Genomic DNA, 14,224 nt, shown 5'->3' on the forward strand with positions numbered 1-14,224 from the left:
ACTCCATCTGTATCAGTGTACTTCCTGGCGTTGTTGTGAGAGGCTACGTTCAGCTTCAGTGATCTTTTTTTGAAGACTCAACACATTTACCCACTTCATGATGGGTGATTTGGAAGCATGCCTGCCCACACCACACTGAGTGTTCAGCAGCTTTTGACCAAAAACAGCATGACTCCCATGCCCCACCCTCCCTATTCACCCAATCTCACCCTGAGAAACTTTTTTCTTGTTTCCCTGAATGAAAAAAGTCCTCAAAGGGAAATATTTTGCCAATGTGGAAGGGGTGAAACAAAAAACAGCTGAAATACCAAAAGGCATCAAAATCGACAAGTTCAAAGACTGTTTTGAGCAATGGAAAAATGTCCCAATAGGTGTATTGCATCAAATGGAGAGTACTTTCAAGGTGACTGAAGCATAAAAATGTGAGAATAAATACACAATTTTTTATAAATAAATTCCAGGGAGGACTTCTCACCAAGATGGAGGTGTAGGTAAATATACTTTGCTTCCTTGCACAACCAAAAGAAGGACAACAACAAATTTCAAAACAAAAAACAACCAGATCTGCCAAAAAATCAAACTGTATGGAAGTCCAACAACCAAGGAGTTAAAGAAGAAACATTCATCCAGACTGGTAGGAGGGGCAGAGATAAGCAGCCAGAGTGGAGAGGACGCACAGTGAGGCAGCAGCTGGTGGACCAGGTGGCCCCACCTTTGCATGCAGATAAAACAGGAGGAGAAACTAGGGAGCGAGACAGACTTCGCAACCCAGGGTTCCAACATGTGAAAAGTAAATTTCAAAATCTCTGGCTGTAAAAACCTGTGGGGTTGCAGTGGTCAGAGAAACTCCCAGCCTCACAGTAGAGTTCACTGGAGAGACCCACAGCATCCTGGAATGTACACAAACCCACCCACCTGGGAGTCAGCACCAGAAGGGCCCAATTTGCTTGTGTGTACCTGAGGAAGTGACTAAAAGCCAGTGGAGAGCTGAGCAAGTGGTATTGTTACCTCTCTGACCCATATCCCACATACAGAGCCACAATGCAGCACTGTGGGTTGCCTCGCCCTGGTGGATACCTAAGGCCCTGCCCCTTACTACATGTGCTAAGACAAAGATGTGCTAAGACAAAGAAATATGGTCCAAATGAAAGAACAGATCGATCCAAGAGCGATGAAGAAATAGCCAACCTACCAGATGCACAGTTCAAAACACTGGTAATCAGGATGCTCACAGAAATGGTTGAGTGTGGTCACAAAATAGAGGAAAAAGTGAAGGCTATGCAGAGCGAAATAAAGGAAAATATACAGGGAACCAACAGTGAAGGAAAGGAAATTGAGACTCAAATCAATGATTTGGAGTAGAAGGAAGAAGTAAACATTCAGCCAGAACAGAATGAAGAAACAAAATTCAAAAATATGAGGAGAGGCTTAGAAACCTCCAGGACAACTTTAAATGTTCCAGCATCCTAATCATAGGGGTACCAGAGGGAAGAGAAGAAAAGCAAGAAATCGAAAACTGTTTTGAAAACATAATGAAGGAGGGGACTTCCAGCAAGATGGAGGAATAGGTGGACGCACTGTACCTCCTCACACAACCAAGATTAGAACAACAACAATTTACAGCTAGAATAACACCCAGAACTGATAGAGGATTTATCTGAATGAAAGTCGGACAGCCAAGAAGTTGAAGTAGACCTGTACACCCAGACTGGTAGGAGAGGACGAGCTAGGTGGGCGCAGGTCTGCAGTGCACGGAAGTCAGGAAAAACTTGACGCGAAATTGGCTCGAAATCCATCCGGAGCGCGCAAGAATGCAGTGGTGGTTCCTGAGTATGCAAGCTGCGGCTGGCGGACCCAGTGAGGCGGTGATTGTGGACCAGGGCAGAGCTCGCACCCCAGGATCCCAGAGAAGGGACTGAGATCCCAGGAGAACGGAACTACCGCCAATGATCTTCCCCCGCCCCCACATATAATGTCACAATCTAGCGACTGGGGTGCCCAGCCCCGGTGAACAGCTAAGGCTCCATCCCCCACTGTAACAAGAGTGACCAGACTGGAAAAAAAAAAAGGAGAGACAGGGAGAGACATGTTTCCAACAGAACAGATCAGTCCCCCAGGACTCATCCTTTTGAGCAACCAAGAAATAGCCAATCTATCAGATGCACAGTTCAAAACACTGGTGATCAAAAAGCTCACGGAATTGGTTGATTTTGGGCGCAAATTAGATGAAGAGATGCAGGTTACCATAAAAGAGATGAAAGAAGATACACGGAGGAGAGCCAATAGTGAAGAGAAGGAAACTGGGTCTCAAAACAATACAGTGGACCAGAAGGAAGATAGAATCAACCAAGCAGGAAAGCATGATGAAATAAGAATTCAAAAAAATGATGAGAGGCTTAGGAACCTCCAGGACATCTTTAAACATTCCAACATCCAAATTATAGGGGTATCAGAAGGGGAAGGGGAAAAGCAACAGATTGAGCACATATTTGAACAAATAATAAAGGAGAACTTCCCCAATCTGGCAAAGGAAATAGTCTTTCAAGAAATCCAGAAAGCTCACAGAGCCCCAAAGAAGTTGGACCCAAGAAGAAACACACCAAGGCACATCATAAGTACATTAGCCAAGGTAAAAATGAAGGAGAGAATCCTAGAAGAAGCAAGAGATAAGGGGACAATAACCTACAAAGGAGTTCCCATCAGACTGTCAGCTGATTTCTCAAAAGAGACCTTACAGGCAAGAAGGAGCTGGAAAGAAATATTCCAAGTCATGAAAAACAAGGACCTACATCCCAGATTGCTCTATCCAGCAAAGCTTTTATTTAGAATGGAAGGGCAGATAAAGTGCTTCTCAGATAAGGTCAAGTTAAAGGAGTTTATGATCACCAAGCCCTTATTTTATGAAATGCTAAAGGGACTTATCTAAGAAAAGAAGATAAAGAAAAAACATGTATAGTAAAGGACAGCAAACTCACAATTATTAACAACCACACCTAAAGCAAAACCAAAAGAAACTAAGCAAACAACTAGAACAGGAACAGAACCACAGAAATGGAGGTCACATGGAGGATTAGCAACAGGGGGGTGGGAGAAGGAGAGAGGGGGAAAAGGTACAGAGAATAAGCAGCATAGAATGTAGGTTGAAAATAGATAGGGGGAGGGCAAGAATAGTACGGAAAATGTAGAAGCTAAAGAACTCATAAGTGACACATGGACATGAACTAAAGGGGGGAATGTGGGTGGGAGAGGGGGTACAGGGTGGAGGGGAGTGAAGGGGGGAAATGGGACAACTGTAATAGCATAATCAATAAAATATATTAAAAAAAAGAAAACATAATGAAGGAGAACTTCCCTAATTTGGCAAAGGAAATAGACTTCCAGGAAGTCCAGAAAACTCAGAGAGTCCCAAAGAAGTTGGACCCAAGGAAGCACACACCAAGGCACATCATAATTACATTACTCAAGATTTAAAGATGAAGAGAGAATCTTAAAAGCAGCAAGAGAAAAGGAGACAGTTGCCTACAAAGGAGTTCCCATAAGACTATCAGCTGATTTTTCAAAAGAAACTTTGCAGACAAAAAAGGGGCTGAAAAGAAGTATTCCACGTCATGAAAGGCAAGGACCAACATCCAAGAATACTCTCGCCAGCAAAGCTATCATTTAGAATGGAAGGGCAGATAAAGTGCTTCCCAGATAAAGTCAAGTTAAAGGAGTTCATCATCACCAAGCCATTATTATATGAAATGTTAAAGGGACTTACCTAAGAAAAAGAAGAAAATCAAAACTATGAACAGTAAAATGACAGCAAACTCACAACTATCAACAACTGAACCTAAAAACAAAAACAAAAATGAAGTAAGCAAACAACTAGAACAGGAACAGAATCACAGAAATGGAGATCACATGGAGGGTTATCAGTGGGGAGGGGTGAGGAGAGAATGAAGAAAAAGGTACTGGGAATAAGAAGCATAGATGGTAGGTACAAAATAGAGAGAGGGAAGTTAAGAATAGCATGGGAAATGGAGAAGTCAAAGAACTTTTATGTACAACCCATGGACATGAACTAAAGGGAGCGAATGCTGGTAAGAGTGGGAGTAGAGGGAGGAGAGAAATAAAGGAGAGAAAAAATGGTACAACTGTAGTAGCATAATCAATAAAATATACTTTTAAAAAAATAAATAAATGAATAAATTCCAGGTTTTCTGGGGTCCCACCTTGTAGTTTCTGTTGCAATAATCCTTTCTGCATTCTTCCCTACAAACTTATTTCCTCTCTTACTTCAAATGCACATTATCATTTCATCACCATCCTCTCTAAAAACTGATAAAGATCACAAACACAGACCTCATTGTGGTCAATTATTCTTTAAATGAAGGTCTTTTGCCTTGAATTATTCCCTCAAGTAGGCATTTGGTTTCCAGTCTTTTTGTGGAATTTCTTTTTGTGGAATGGAATTTTTTCTTCATCAAATACTCATTGCACGCTTACTCTTGTGTCAGACAGTATGCTAGGTATGAAGTCCACTGTCATAAACAAGACCAATGTGGTCACTGCCCTCTGTAATCGAGGCTAAAAGCTGATATTAATCAAATAAGGAGGCAAATACATAGTTACAAAGTGTAAGCACTACTAGGAAACAAAAACGAGATGCTCTTGAGGAGACCAGAGCATTTGCTGTGGATTGGGGTTCCCTGAGGTGATATTTAGGAGTCCTAAAGGACAAAAAGGCATGTGCTATGTGAATAGCTAGGAGAGAGCGTTCTGGACAGAGGAGTCAGCAGTGATGTGCCATAACAGAGAATGAGCTTGGTGCATTTGAGGATGTGAACCAAGGCCAGTGTGTGTGGAGAATGGGGGGTGAAGGGAGATGAAGCTGGGAGGCTGGCAGGCTTTTGTGGATCTTGTTACTAATTTTGGATTTTAATCTAAGTGGTAAGAACTTACCAAAACTTTCAAGCAAGGGGATGGTATGATCTAATTTATATCCTAAAGAGGTGTTGTGGATGCTGTATGGAGAATCATGGAGGTAGGCAAGAGTAGAAGTAAAGGGAAGAGTGGGTTATTGCAGTTGCCCATGTGAGAAACAATAGCTTGGCAGGCCCACCTCTTGGATGTGGTAACTAGGTAAGTTGTCCTGGGCTCCGAGCTCCGGGGGTGGCGGGGGGGGGGGTGGTTCCCCATATACTACACCCAACTTCTCTTGTCTGAACAACACCAAACTTCATTTTTACAATTTCTGTCTTTAAGAATATGCCAAGCGTTTATGAAAGATGTCTATCCACACTGTGGCCTTCTCTTAAGAGTGATGATCTTGGACAGCCCACACTGGTTTCAGTCTTCCAGGGATTGTCCTGTATCTTGAAGTACGGTGGCGAAAGTGAAGGTGAACAGCAGTTGACAGAGTCCACGTATATCTGACGATAAGACTAATGCAGCTTGCAGGTGAACTGCATTTGTGAGGTGAGGGAGAAAAAAGAATCAAGGATGACTCCAGGTGATGGTTGTGCCATTCACCAGGATACATAAATAGGGAAAGAGTACAAAATATGCTTGGGAAGGAAAGATTTCCATTTTGGACTTCTTAAAGTGAAGGTGCTAATCTACTTGTGTGGAGAGGTCAAGGAGACGGATGGACAAAGCAGCACAGAGCATAGCAGAAACATTCAGGACTACTGTTCTATAAAAATTACGTGAATGCATGAGAACACCTAGGCGAGACTATGAGGAAAGAAAATGACCTAAGACCAAGCCCTGAGGAATACCAACATTAGAGGCCTACAAAGTAACTTGTAAAGGAGCTGCCAGAGTGTTGGGACAGAGAGCCAGAGAGTGGAGTGTACAGCAGCCAAGAGTCCAGCTTGTTTCTGGGTGTGGTCAGCTGGGGGACAGGGTGAAATAAATACAGAACCATGGCCTCTGGCTTTGACAACAGAAGGATCATTGGTGACCTTGACAAGAGCAGTTTCACTCAGGTGCCAGTATGGGTGGAGGAAGATGGTTTGGAATAAAAGGCTTTTTCCTTTCTAATTTCACCCATTGGGCTGAGACATTGTTTGGACAAAGGAGCTGCAGAAATCCTGGCAGGCCCACGTGGCTCTTGTCATCTTTCCAAGATGCCTGTTATTTTTTTATTCTAGCTAGAATATCTCAAACAGGATGTCTGGAGTTCGTACTCCTGGCCAGGTACGTCATAAACGAGCGTGATCACGCTCATTAGTCGGAGGTCAGGTTCAAGAAAAAAATAAAAAGAGGTGGAGGGAGAAGAAGGGAGAGAAGGGGGAAGAAGGAAAGAAAAATAATATCTGAAGATATGAAAACTAAATGGGATTAATTCTTTTAGTTATTGTACATCAAGATTTCATGAAAACTGGAGTTTGAAATGTTTGAGAAAGCCTCTTGCTGACCAGCTCAGTTTGTCACCTTGATGCAGAACTCGGCAGGGCAGGGCCAGGCAGGGGCCGCTGCTTCCTGTCCTTGGTGCTTTACTGAGCGTTGCAGGCTCAGCCTGGTGCAGATGTTGCATGTCTAGTATTGAACTGAAGGACTCCTGTACCCCAAAATGAAAACTATTAAACCACATACGTAAACATCCATCTTTTAAATCATTTTACTTTGTGATGGTAGTTCATTTTAACTTATGACTAATATTCTTAATCAGTAGTGGCTTAGAATATTTTAGCTTTTAGCTTCTCCCATTAAGCATTTAATAATCTATAAACAAACACTTGAGAAGAGTTTTGATAAGAGGGATTCTTTTTATATTTTTGTATTTTGAATAAATTCACCTTCTACTTGACCATTGTAAGCAAGTTGTTCAGAAACAAATGCCAAGTTTTCAGTTCATTGCTGGGATCTCAATTCTTTTGGTCAGCAGCAGCCGCTGGCTTGGTGCATCCACTTCACATATTTTAATCCTATTTGCAAGGCTACATCTTAGGAAAATTTTCTCAGTAAGTTACAAGAGTAAAGAAACCCAACATTTTACTCCTGGCTTACCCATTTTGCAATTTTGGTCAAATTACATAAACTCTCTCTGCTTCAGTTCCTCCTTCAGGAAATGGTGTGAATAATCTCAACCTCAGAAGTAATGTGAGGCCAGCTAATTGACCCTACTGTATGTGATGTAATGGGGTGGGGGGAGCTATTAAAATAAAAAACATCATTACAATGTTCCAAGTTAGAGGTTACCATTGCACAACTACCCTCTAGTTAGGCCTTTTGAATACCACTTTTAACTCTTTCAGGCCATATCTTCCTATATTAGTGGCATTGCCACGAGGTATCATTTGTTAGAGTTTTAAAGTCTAACCCTGAAGCAACTTTCAAAGAAAACATTTGCATCTGAAGATTTCAGAATATTCCAAGGTGACCAAGAGTACCTGAGGTAGAATAAAACCACTCCAGGGAATCACAGCATATGGGAATGACTGACTTACTGCACTTATTCAGAACCTGCTTGGCAAGTATGCTAGTTAACGTGGTCCAGTCTGTACACCGGCAGCCAGTGGGGCACAGGAGGAAAATCTGACTCAACTATGTGTAAAAACTTGTTATAATCCTTCCACTGCCAGGTGCTTTGCCCTTTGAAAGTCCACATCTCACCTCAATGGGGCAGACATTTTACCCTCACCTTATAAAGGGAGAAGTTGAGGCTCACATAGATGGAGTAGTTTGGTCCAAAATCACATCAATGGTAAATGCCAGAGGCAGGATTGGATTCTAGCTCTTCTGATGCTTTTCTAAGATTTTTTACCCACTACACAGTGAGTAAACATAATACTTGATATCAGTCTATAGAAAGAAGGAAGAGAACATTGTGCCCTAAATACTCCATTCAAATTTAACATCAAAGGAAAAAATTTCTACAACTGATTTGATATTCTACAGGTGGCCAGAATTATTGGAACTATCCTGCCCTCTTCCTCTCTTCCTCTTTGTAATTCAGCATAAGAATCAGATAAGAAGACACCAGATAAGAATCCTCAATTTGTAAACAAAGTAGACCCTTGATATCCATGGATTGAGTGTGCATAAGGGGCCCAGACAGACTCTAACACATGACATTACAGTGGCAGGAATTTGAGTGACATGCACTGAGGCTGGTGTATGGGGCTGAATCTCTTGGCTAGTGAGGGTGCCTGGCCTGCCTCAGCAACCGGACACCAATGTGGCTTCTTTGTGCCCCATTCATGACCATATACCAATTCTATGGAGAAAATTACACTCCAGAAGGACATTCCAAAATTTGAGGATTTCCAAAGGTCTTGGGATATATTCCTTACAAATATTAAGGGTTCACTGTATTTGATATCCCTGCTTTAATTTTGCTTTAGTGGCCATAAACTTGAGTCTAACATTAGTGCTCATAGTAGTGACTAACTCATCTGTTCTCCCTCTACTTGGCTTCTGACCAGTGTTTGCATTGTTTAAAGTCATTTCTCATTTTTATCATTCTATTTTGTATGTGTTTTGTTGTTGCAAATTATGTCAAATTCTTTCTTAAAGATCTTAAATCCCAAATAAATGTGGAAACTAGGCTTCCTAGAAAGAATCATTTTTCTTGAGTGCTGGAACTTTTATAATGTTAGAACTACTGAAAAGAATTAAAGATAATGATTTCCAAAAAACAGCAATGAAAGTTTTTACGTAAATATATACAGATTCTGAGACTATCTGATGGCAGCTAAGAATTATGCTTTGAGTGACACCTAATGGTTGAAAAAGTCACTCTGCTAACTTTTTCCGGAGAACTCAGACCAGTGTTTCTCAAAGCTGGGTTCTTGGACCATTTACAGGATCATCTGGATGCTGTTAAAAATGCAGAGAAATTCCTGGGACCTACCCTACTGGGACTCTGTTCGTGGCCATCCAGGAATGTGTATTTTTCACAATTTCCCCAGGTTATTCAGATATACGCAGAGGGCCATCAGACCTGATGACACGAATAAGTTAGAAGTGGCCGAGGCGTAGGGATGGATTAGGCCCGGGCTCAGCAGTGACCTCCCTGATCTATCAGTGAGGACAAGGGACTGGTGTAAAGGCGGGGTCAGAACAGGAGCCCCAGGGATGCGGCTGGCTGCCCTCTTGGCAGCGAGGGTGGGGGTAGTGGTGGCTTGGTACCTCGAGAGCAGTTGCCCCTGGCTACCTGCTCCTGTCCCTAACGTAGAGCGAGGTCGGGGGAGCGTGGAAAGCCCGCGCCGCGGCTCGGCTCCTAACACCTGTGCTTCCTGTCCCGCAGACGAACCCAACTCCTGGAGTGGTCCCGCTGCCGCCTCCGCAGGTCTGCAGGAAGTAGGCGTCTCCCCCGAAGACGTCTTCCCGCCATTCTCTCCATCACATTCAGCCCCACTCTCCGACCCTTCCCACCAGATAAGCCCAGACCCGACTTGGGATATCAAAAGGGAACACGACGTTAGGAAACCAAAGGAGCTATCAGCCAGCGGCCAGAAGAAGCAGCGCCTCGGGGAGCAGAGGGAGCGCTCGGCGAGTCCGCAGAGGGCCGCGCGGCCGAGGCTCGAGGAGGCGCCCGGCAGCCTGGGGCGGCCCGAGGCCGGCAGGCCCTCCTCGGAGGCCAGGGCACCCGGGCCCGCGGCGGCGGCGGACGCGGCGCGGGCGGGCGGGAAGGAAGGGCCCCGCCCCGCGACTGTCCTGGAGCTCGGCCGCCGCGAAGGCTCTGGCGCTGCGCCGGCGTTCGCGGGTCTGGGCGGTGGTTCGCGGGAGGCCGAGAGCCCGGCGGGCGCGCGCTCAGGATCCCGGCCGGCTGCGCGGCCTCCGGGGGGCGCCCCCGCGCGCAGGGCAGCCCTGGCGCCGGGGCCCTGGAAGGTACCAGGCTCCGACAAGCTGTCCGGCGTCCTCAAACCCGGCGCCTCGGCCGCCGGCAGATGAGCTTCGCGGCCCCAGCCAGCCGCCCCGCCTCGACGCCTGCAGGCCGTTCTTCTTCGGTTGTGTCTCGCGGTGTTTTAATTTATTTTCACTGTCACACGCATAGATACACTAGGCACCGAGGCCTGGGAGCACCAACGTGAGGCCCCAGGCATCCACCGAGCATGGGCTGTCCAGCCTCCACGCGCAGACCGAAACTGACCCCAAAGCCCCCAGCTCCACTGTGGGGGCTTTGGCAGCTATGAAAGAACCAAAATAACGTGAAGAACGTCATGGAGAGACAGTGCAGTGTAGCTTTAGTTTAAAAAAGAAAGAAAAAAATTCCCCCCACTGCATGAAGGATCTGGATATCATCCAAACTTTATATCAAGCTGGACAAGTTAAGAGCAATCACGAACTGGAATATCGCCTTAAAAAATCAAACTGCACGGAGCAAGCTGAAACTGAGACAAGATTATATCTTTTAATTGATCTAAAGAGTTGTAAATAAATTGTTCTTGACATAACTAGACAGGGGTTAAAAGGTTTCTTTGAAACATTCAGAACTGTTCGCCCACGACATGTTTCCATGGCTCACCCGTGGCATCCATCACTGGTATTAGCAGCAACGTTCTCTGCGTAGTGCAGGATAAGTTAGAAATCTAGTGAATTCATTGGTGTGATGCCATTTTTACTTCCATTTCTGTGATCAAATCATATTTCTGTACGTTTTCAGTGGTAGAGAAAAAAGGTTTTAAAAATTGTATCCTAGGGAACAGTTTGCCGTAAGTCAGAATTTCGCAGTTTAGCTCATAGATCTTAATTGGTTTTCATCTAAAATATGAATTTCACAGAACCACAATCTGTTTAACCAAGATTGGCAAGGCTGCAGTTCCTTTATGAAAAGGCTTTCCTATTGTTTCGGGCTAGCAGACATAGTAGCTTCTTTGACCGCAATGTTATATTTTACTTATTTGTCTTTTCTTAAAGCCCTATTTTCATGACTTCATTTTCACTTTCATAGAGCAGAAAGCAAAGTATTTCTCCTATATTTTTCAGATGATAATGAATCCCTAATACTAAATCATTATGACCAATTCATTTTCATTAAAGAACTTAAATCTTTCTAGCATTTTTTTCTGCTTATCTTTCTTTCCTTATTCTTTCTCCTTTTCTTTCCATTTGGTTTGCTTTTTTTTTCCCTGCTGGTCTTTGCCAAGTTTTATTTCTTTAGCAACCTCTAGATGTTTCTGTTTATCTTCATTGATCTATGGTTGATCCCCTAGTAAAAATCTAAGGCTTGCTTTTTTCCCCTGCTGCTTTAATATTTCTTTGGGAAAAAATGGTATCCATTTGTCAACCAAAGAACCTCCAAACCTATAGAAAACTTTTATAAAAATTTATTTAAGCCAGATTTTTTAGAAAATGCCCAGAAGCCAAGTCGCAATGGATTGAGAAAAGGCTCTGGAGAGTATTTGTTTTCCGGTTTATTTTACTCATTTAGAGTCAAAGGAGAAACGGGAATTTATGATCAGACCATCCTGGGTGGTCACTTTTTGTTACAACCCATTTCAGGTCTGCCACGTAACCCCTTGGGCTTGTCAGGTTTATTATATTTTCCCTTTTTTGTTCACACAATGTTACTTATTTGTAGCTACACATATTAAAAGGCTAAATGTCTCTGAGGGCAGTTTTTCTTGAATATGGTCTGAATGAATGAGGCTTTATCCCACTGGTAAACTGCCCCTTACAGGAAGGAGTTCAAGTGCAAATGAGCCTCACCTCCCTTCACTTGAAGTCAAATAAGGACAGCAGGGAGGGCTGGTCTAGCTCACAAGGTCTCGCCTAACAGCTGCCCTGTGTTGACCCTTTCCCTCTTTGTAATTGTTGTATCCTGAGCACTAGCCGCTTAATTTTTATCAAGCAATAGGAGTAGTGTAGTCGTTTGACAAGAGGAAAAGATGGTTGAAAGCCTCAAGTGAAGAGTCTTGCAGCTTGTAAAAGCAATTTCCAAAAATGGAGCCCATTCATCATAAACAAAAGCACAAACACATGTAGCAGTTTACAATACATTTGGTTTAATCTCAATCAGTCTTTCTCCCCTGGACTAGAAATCCAGTATAGTTTGCCATTAATTTATTGAATCTGGTTTTGGACAATGCTTTTGTAGTGTAGCTGCACGTCCCGGTACTGTATCCTCTGACATTTATTTTCCATGTGTTACAAAAGGATAAAAATATTGAGATTACGCTTGCATAAACTCTAATTTGCACAGTTCACAGCTACTACTTGTGCAGTAATTGCTTTATGCGGCTGTAATCCATAACCTGTGAAGACAGCACATCATCTAAATCCCATTCCAAATAATATTTCTGTGTAGTGTTAGCTGTGAATTTACCCTGTACAGCTGTATCTCTATAAATATAATTCCATGTATTAATAGTCACAGAAAGACTGTAAGTGAGCAACTATTTTTATGAAACGCACCACTATGGATAAATTAACTTTTACAGAAATCTTGTTTACTGTATGATATTCTAAAACACTGTCAAATAAAATATATATCCAAAAATCTTTTCTTTTTCCAACTATATAGGGTGTGTGTTGATTTGAGTAAATAATTACTGGGATTTAAGTTTTTTAACTATAGTTTTCATAGATTTTTTTAAGTACATGTAAGTTGAATGCCCCAAACAGGACTTCTTTGAAACTTTAATCCAAATGCAGCAGAATTATAAGGGGTGGGGAGGAACTGTTTGTAAGGTTTTCTTAGACCCCGCCAAGGAAATAAACAGCCAATTAGCTATGGAAACAGGCAGATGAGCTTTATTTTGGAAGTTTGTACTCCCTGGCGACGTTTTCCCCGCCCAGAGAATGGGCTAAGAAAAGACCTCGCGGGAGAAGGAAAAGGCTGGGAGTTTTACACAGCTTGACTTCGCGCGGGAGCCAAGGACTGGTTCTTGGTGAACAAAGAAGCAACTTAGCATTGGTGGCTCCTGGTCTGATGTAAGTCACCTCTTCTGGGTCAGAGTTCAGTTGCCATATTACTTGTAGTCCAAACGGTGGCCATATTTGTAGTCCAAAATGCTAATTGTAACTAGATTCCCACTTGTCCTACCCTGCCCATCCTGACACTGTTGAATTTTTTGCCCAGGTAAACTGAGAGTTTTCTCATAGATAATCTAGTTGGTATTTTCCTGTCAGCTCACTGTATCGCTTACGGATTGGGAGTATGTTTCTGTGGTTTGCTGCATTAAGTGATACTGAAACTTATTCCCAAAAGGACTTAAAATTGATCAACAATACATTTCATCACATTTTTTCCTTTTAATTCTGAATTTTTTTCAAGCAAAAAATCCCAAGGAGTTTACTCAGCAGCCTAAACTAAATTTAGAGAACAGCAGTGTAGAGGTCCACAGTGAATGGCCGGATCTCCCTTTTGCCAAGTATTACAATGTGTGCTGTGCATCAAGGAGAAGAGTGTGCTCCTGGTGACAGGAGGGTCCCAACCTCACCGTCCAGGGGACTCCAATCCAAAGAAACAGCCTCAGGCCTAGTCCGTCAAGACTGATGGCAACAGGAGGCCTAAGAGTCCCAAACCAAGATGTTTAATCCAATATAATTTCTTAAAAGTTAAATGTACTATGTATCACTTTTAGAAAAGGGAAGATGCTGATATGAAGTGTGAAATGAAACACAAAAGATAATTGTAGTAAAAATATTCTTTATGAACTCGTCAGAGAATGAACAAGTGCAAGCTGAAAAAAAAAGATTTATAAAACAATGTAGTTAATAAAATGGGGTATAAATATTAATAATGCACAGCTAATTACTAGTTTATGAAGGAAGAAAGTCATTAAGATATCAAAGAGATTAGAAGTCAGGGGCCAAAGTGATGAAGACAGGGTCAGAGCAGGACTGGGGCAAAGGCGATTAGGCCCCTGGCCTGAGCCAGGGCCTCACCGTGAATCAAATGTCTCCGAGGTCATGCAGGCAGATCTGAAACGGTGAAGAGAGCCAGGTGGGGACAGGGCCAAGGGACCCTCCTCAAAAGCTGTCATTCATCTTGTCAAGTCCAAGTCCACTGTGAAATGGTCTTTCAGTTTCTCAAGGGAAGGAGGGAAGAGGGAAGAAGGAAGGAAGGAAGGGAGGGAGGGAGGGAGGGGAGGGGAGGGGAGGGAAAAGGAAGGAGAGAAACTGGTTCTTTCTTTGAAATTTTATGGTTTTTAAAGTATGATGAAAAGTTTAATTCACATTTTTAAGGAACACTGAACAGGAAGACAAAACACTACCACAATAAACTATGTGCAGACCAAGTCTGACCCACAGCCCACCAATTTGTAGCCTCTATCTTGGAACAAAA

At 43.0% G+C, this 14,224-nt stretch overlaps 1 protein-coding gene across 3 annotated transcripts in view; it reads left to right on the forward strand.

The window, feature by feature from the left end:
• Positions 1 to 12,403, forward strand: part of MAGI2 (membrane associated guanylate kinase, WW and PDZ domain containing 2) — a 1,385,030-nt gene extending 1,372,627 nt beyond the window's left edge. For all 3 annotated transcript variants that reach the window (XM_045827541.1, XM_045827543.1, XM_045827544.1), the window contains one exon: positions 9,239 to 12,403. In XM_045827541.1, the coding sequence (XP_045683497.1) occupies positions 9,239 to 9,885 (647 nt within the window). In that variant the 3' untranslated portion in view covers positions 9,886 to 12,403. The remainder of the gene's footprint in view (positions 1 to 9,238) is intronic.
• Positions 12,404 to 14,224: the final 1,821 nt, after the last annotated feature.

This window comes from Phyllostomus hastatus, unplaced genomic scaffold, assembly GCF_019186645.2.
Source record: "Phyllostomus hastatus isolate PE091 unplaced genomic scaffold, TTU_PhHast_1.1 phas_scaffold_78, whole genome shotgun sequence".
NCBI classification, from domain to species: Eukaryota; Metazoa; Chordata; class Mammalia; order Chiroptera; family Phyllostomidae; genus Phyllostomus; species Phyllostomus hastatus.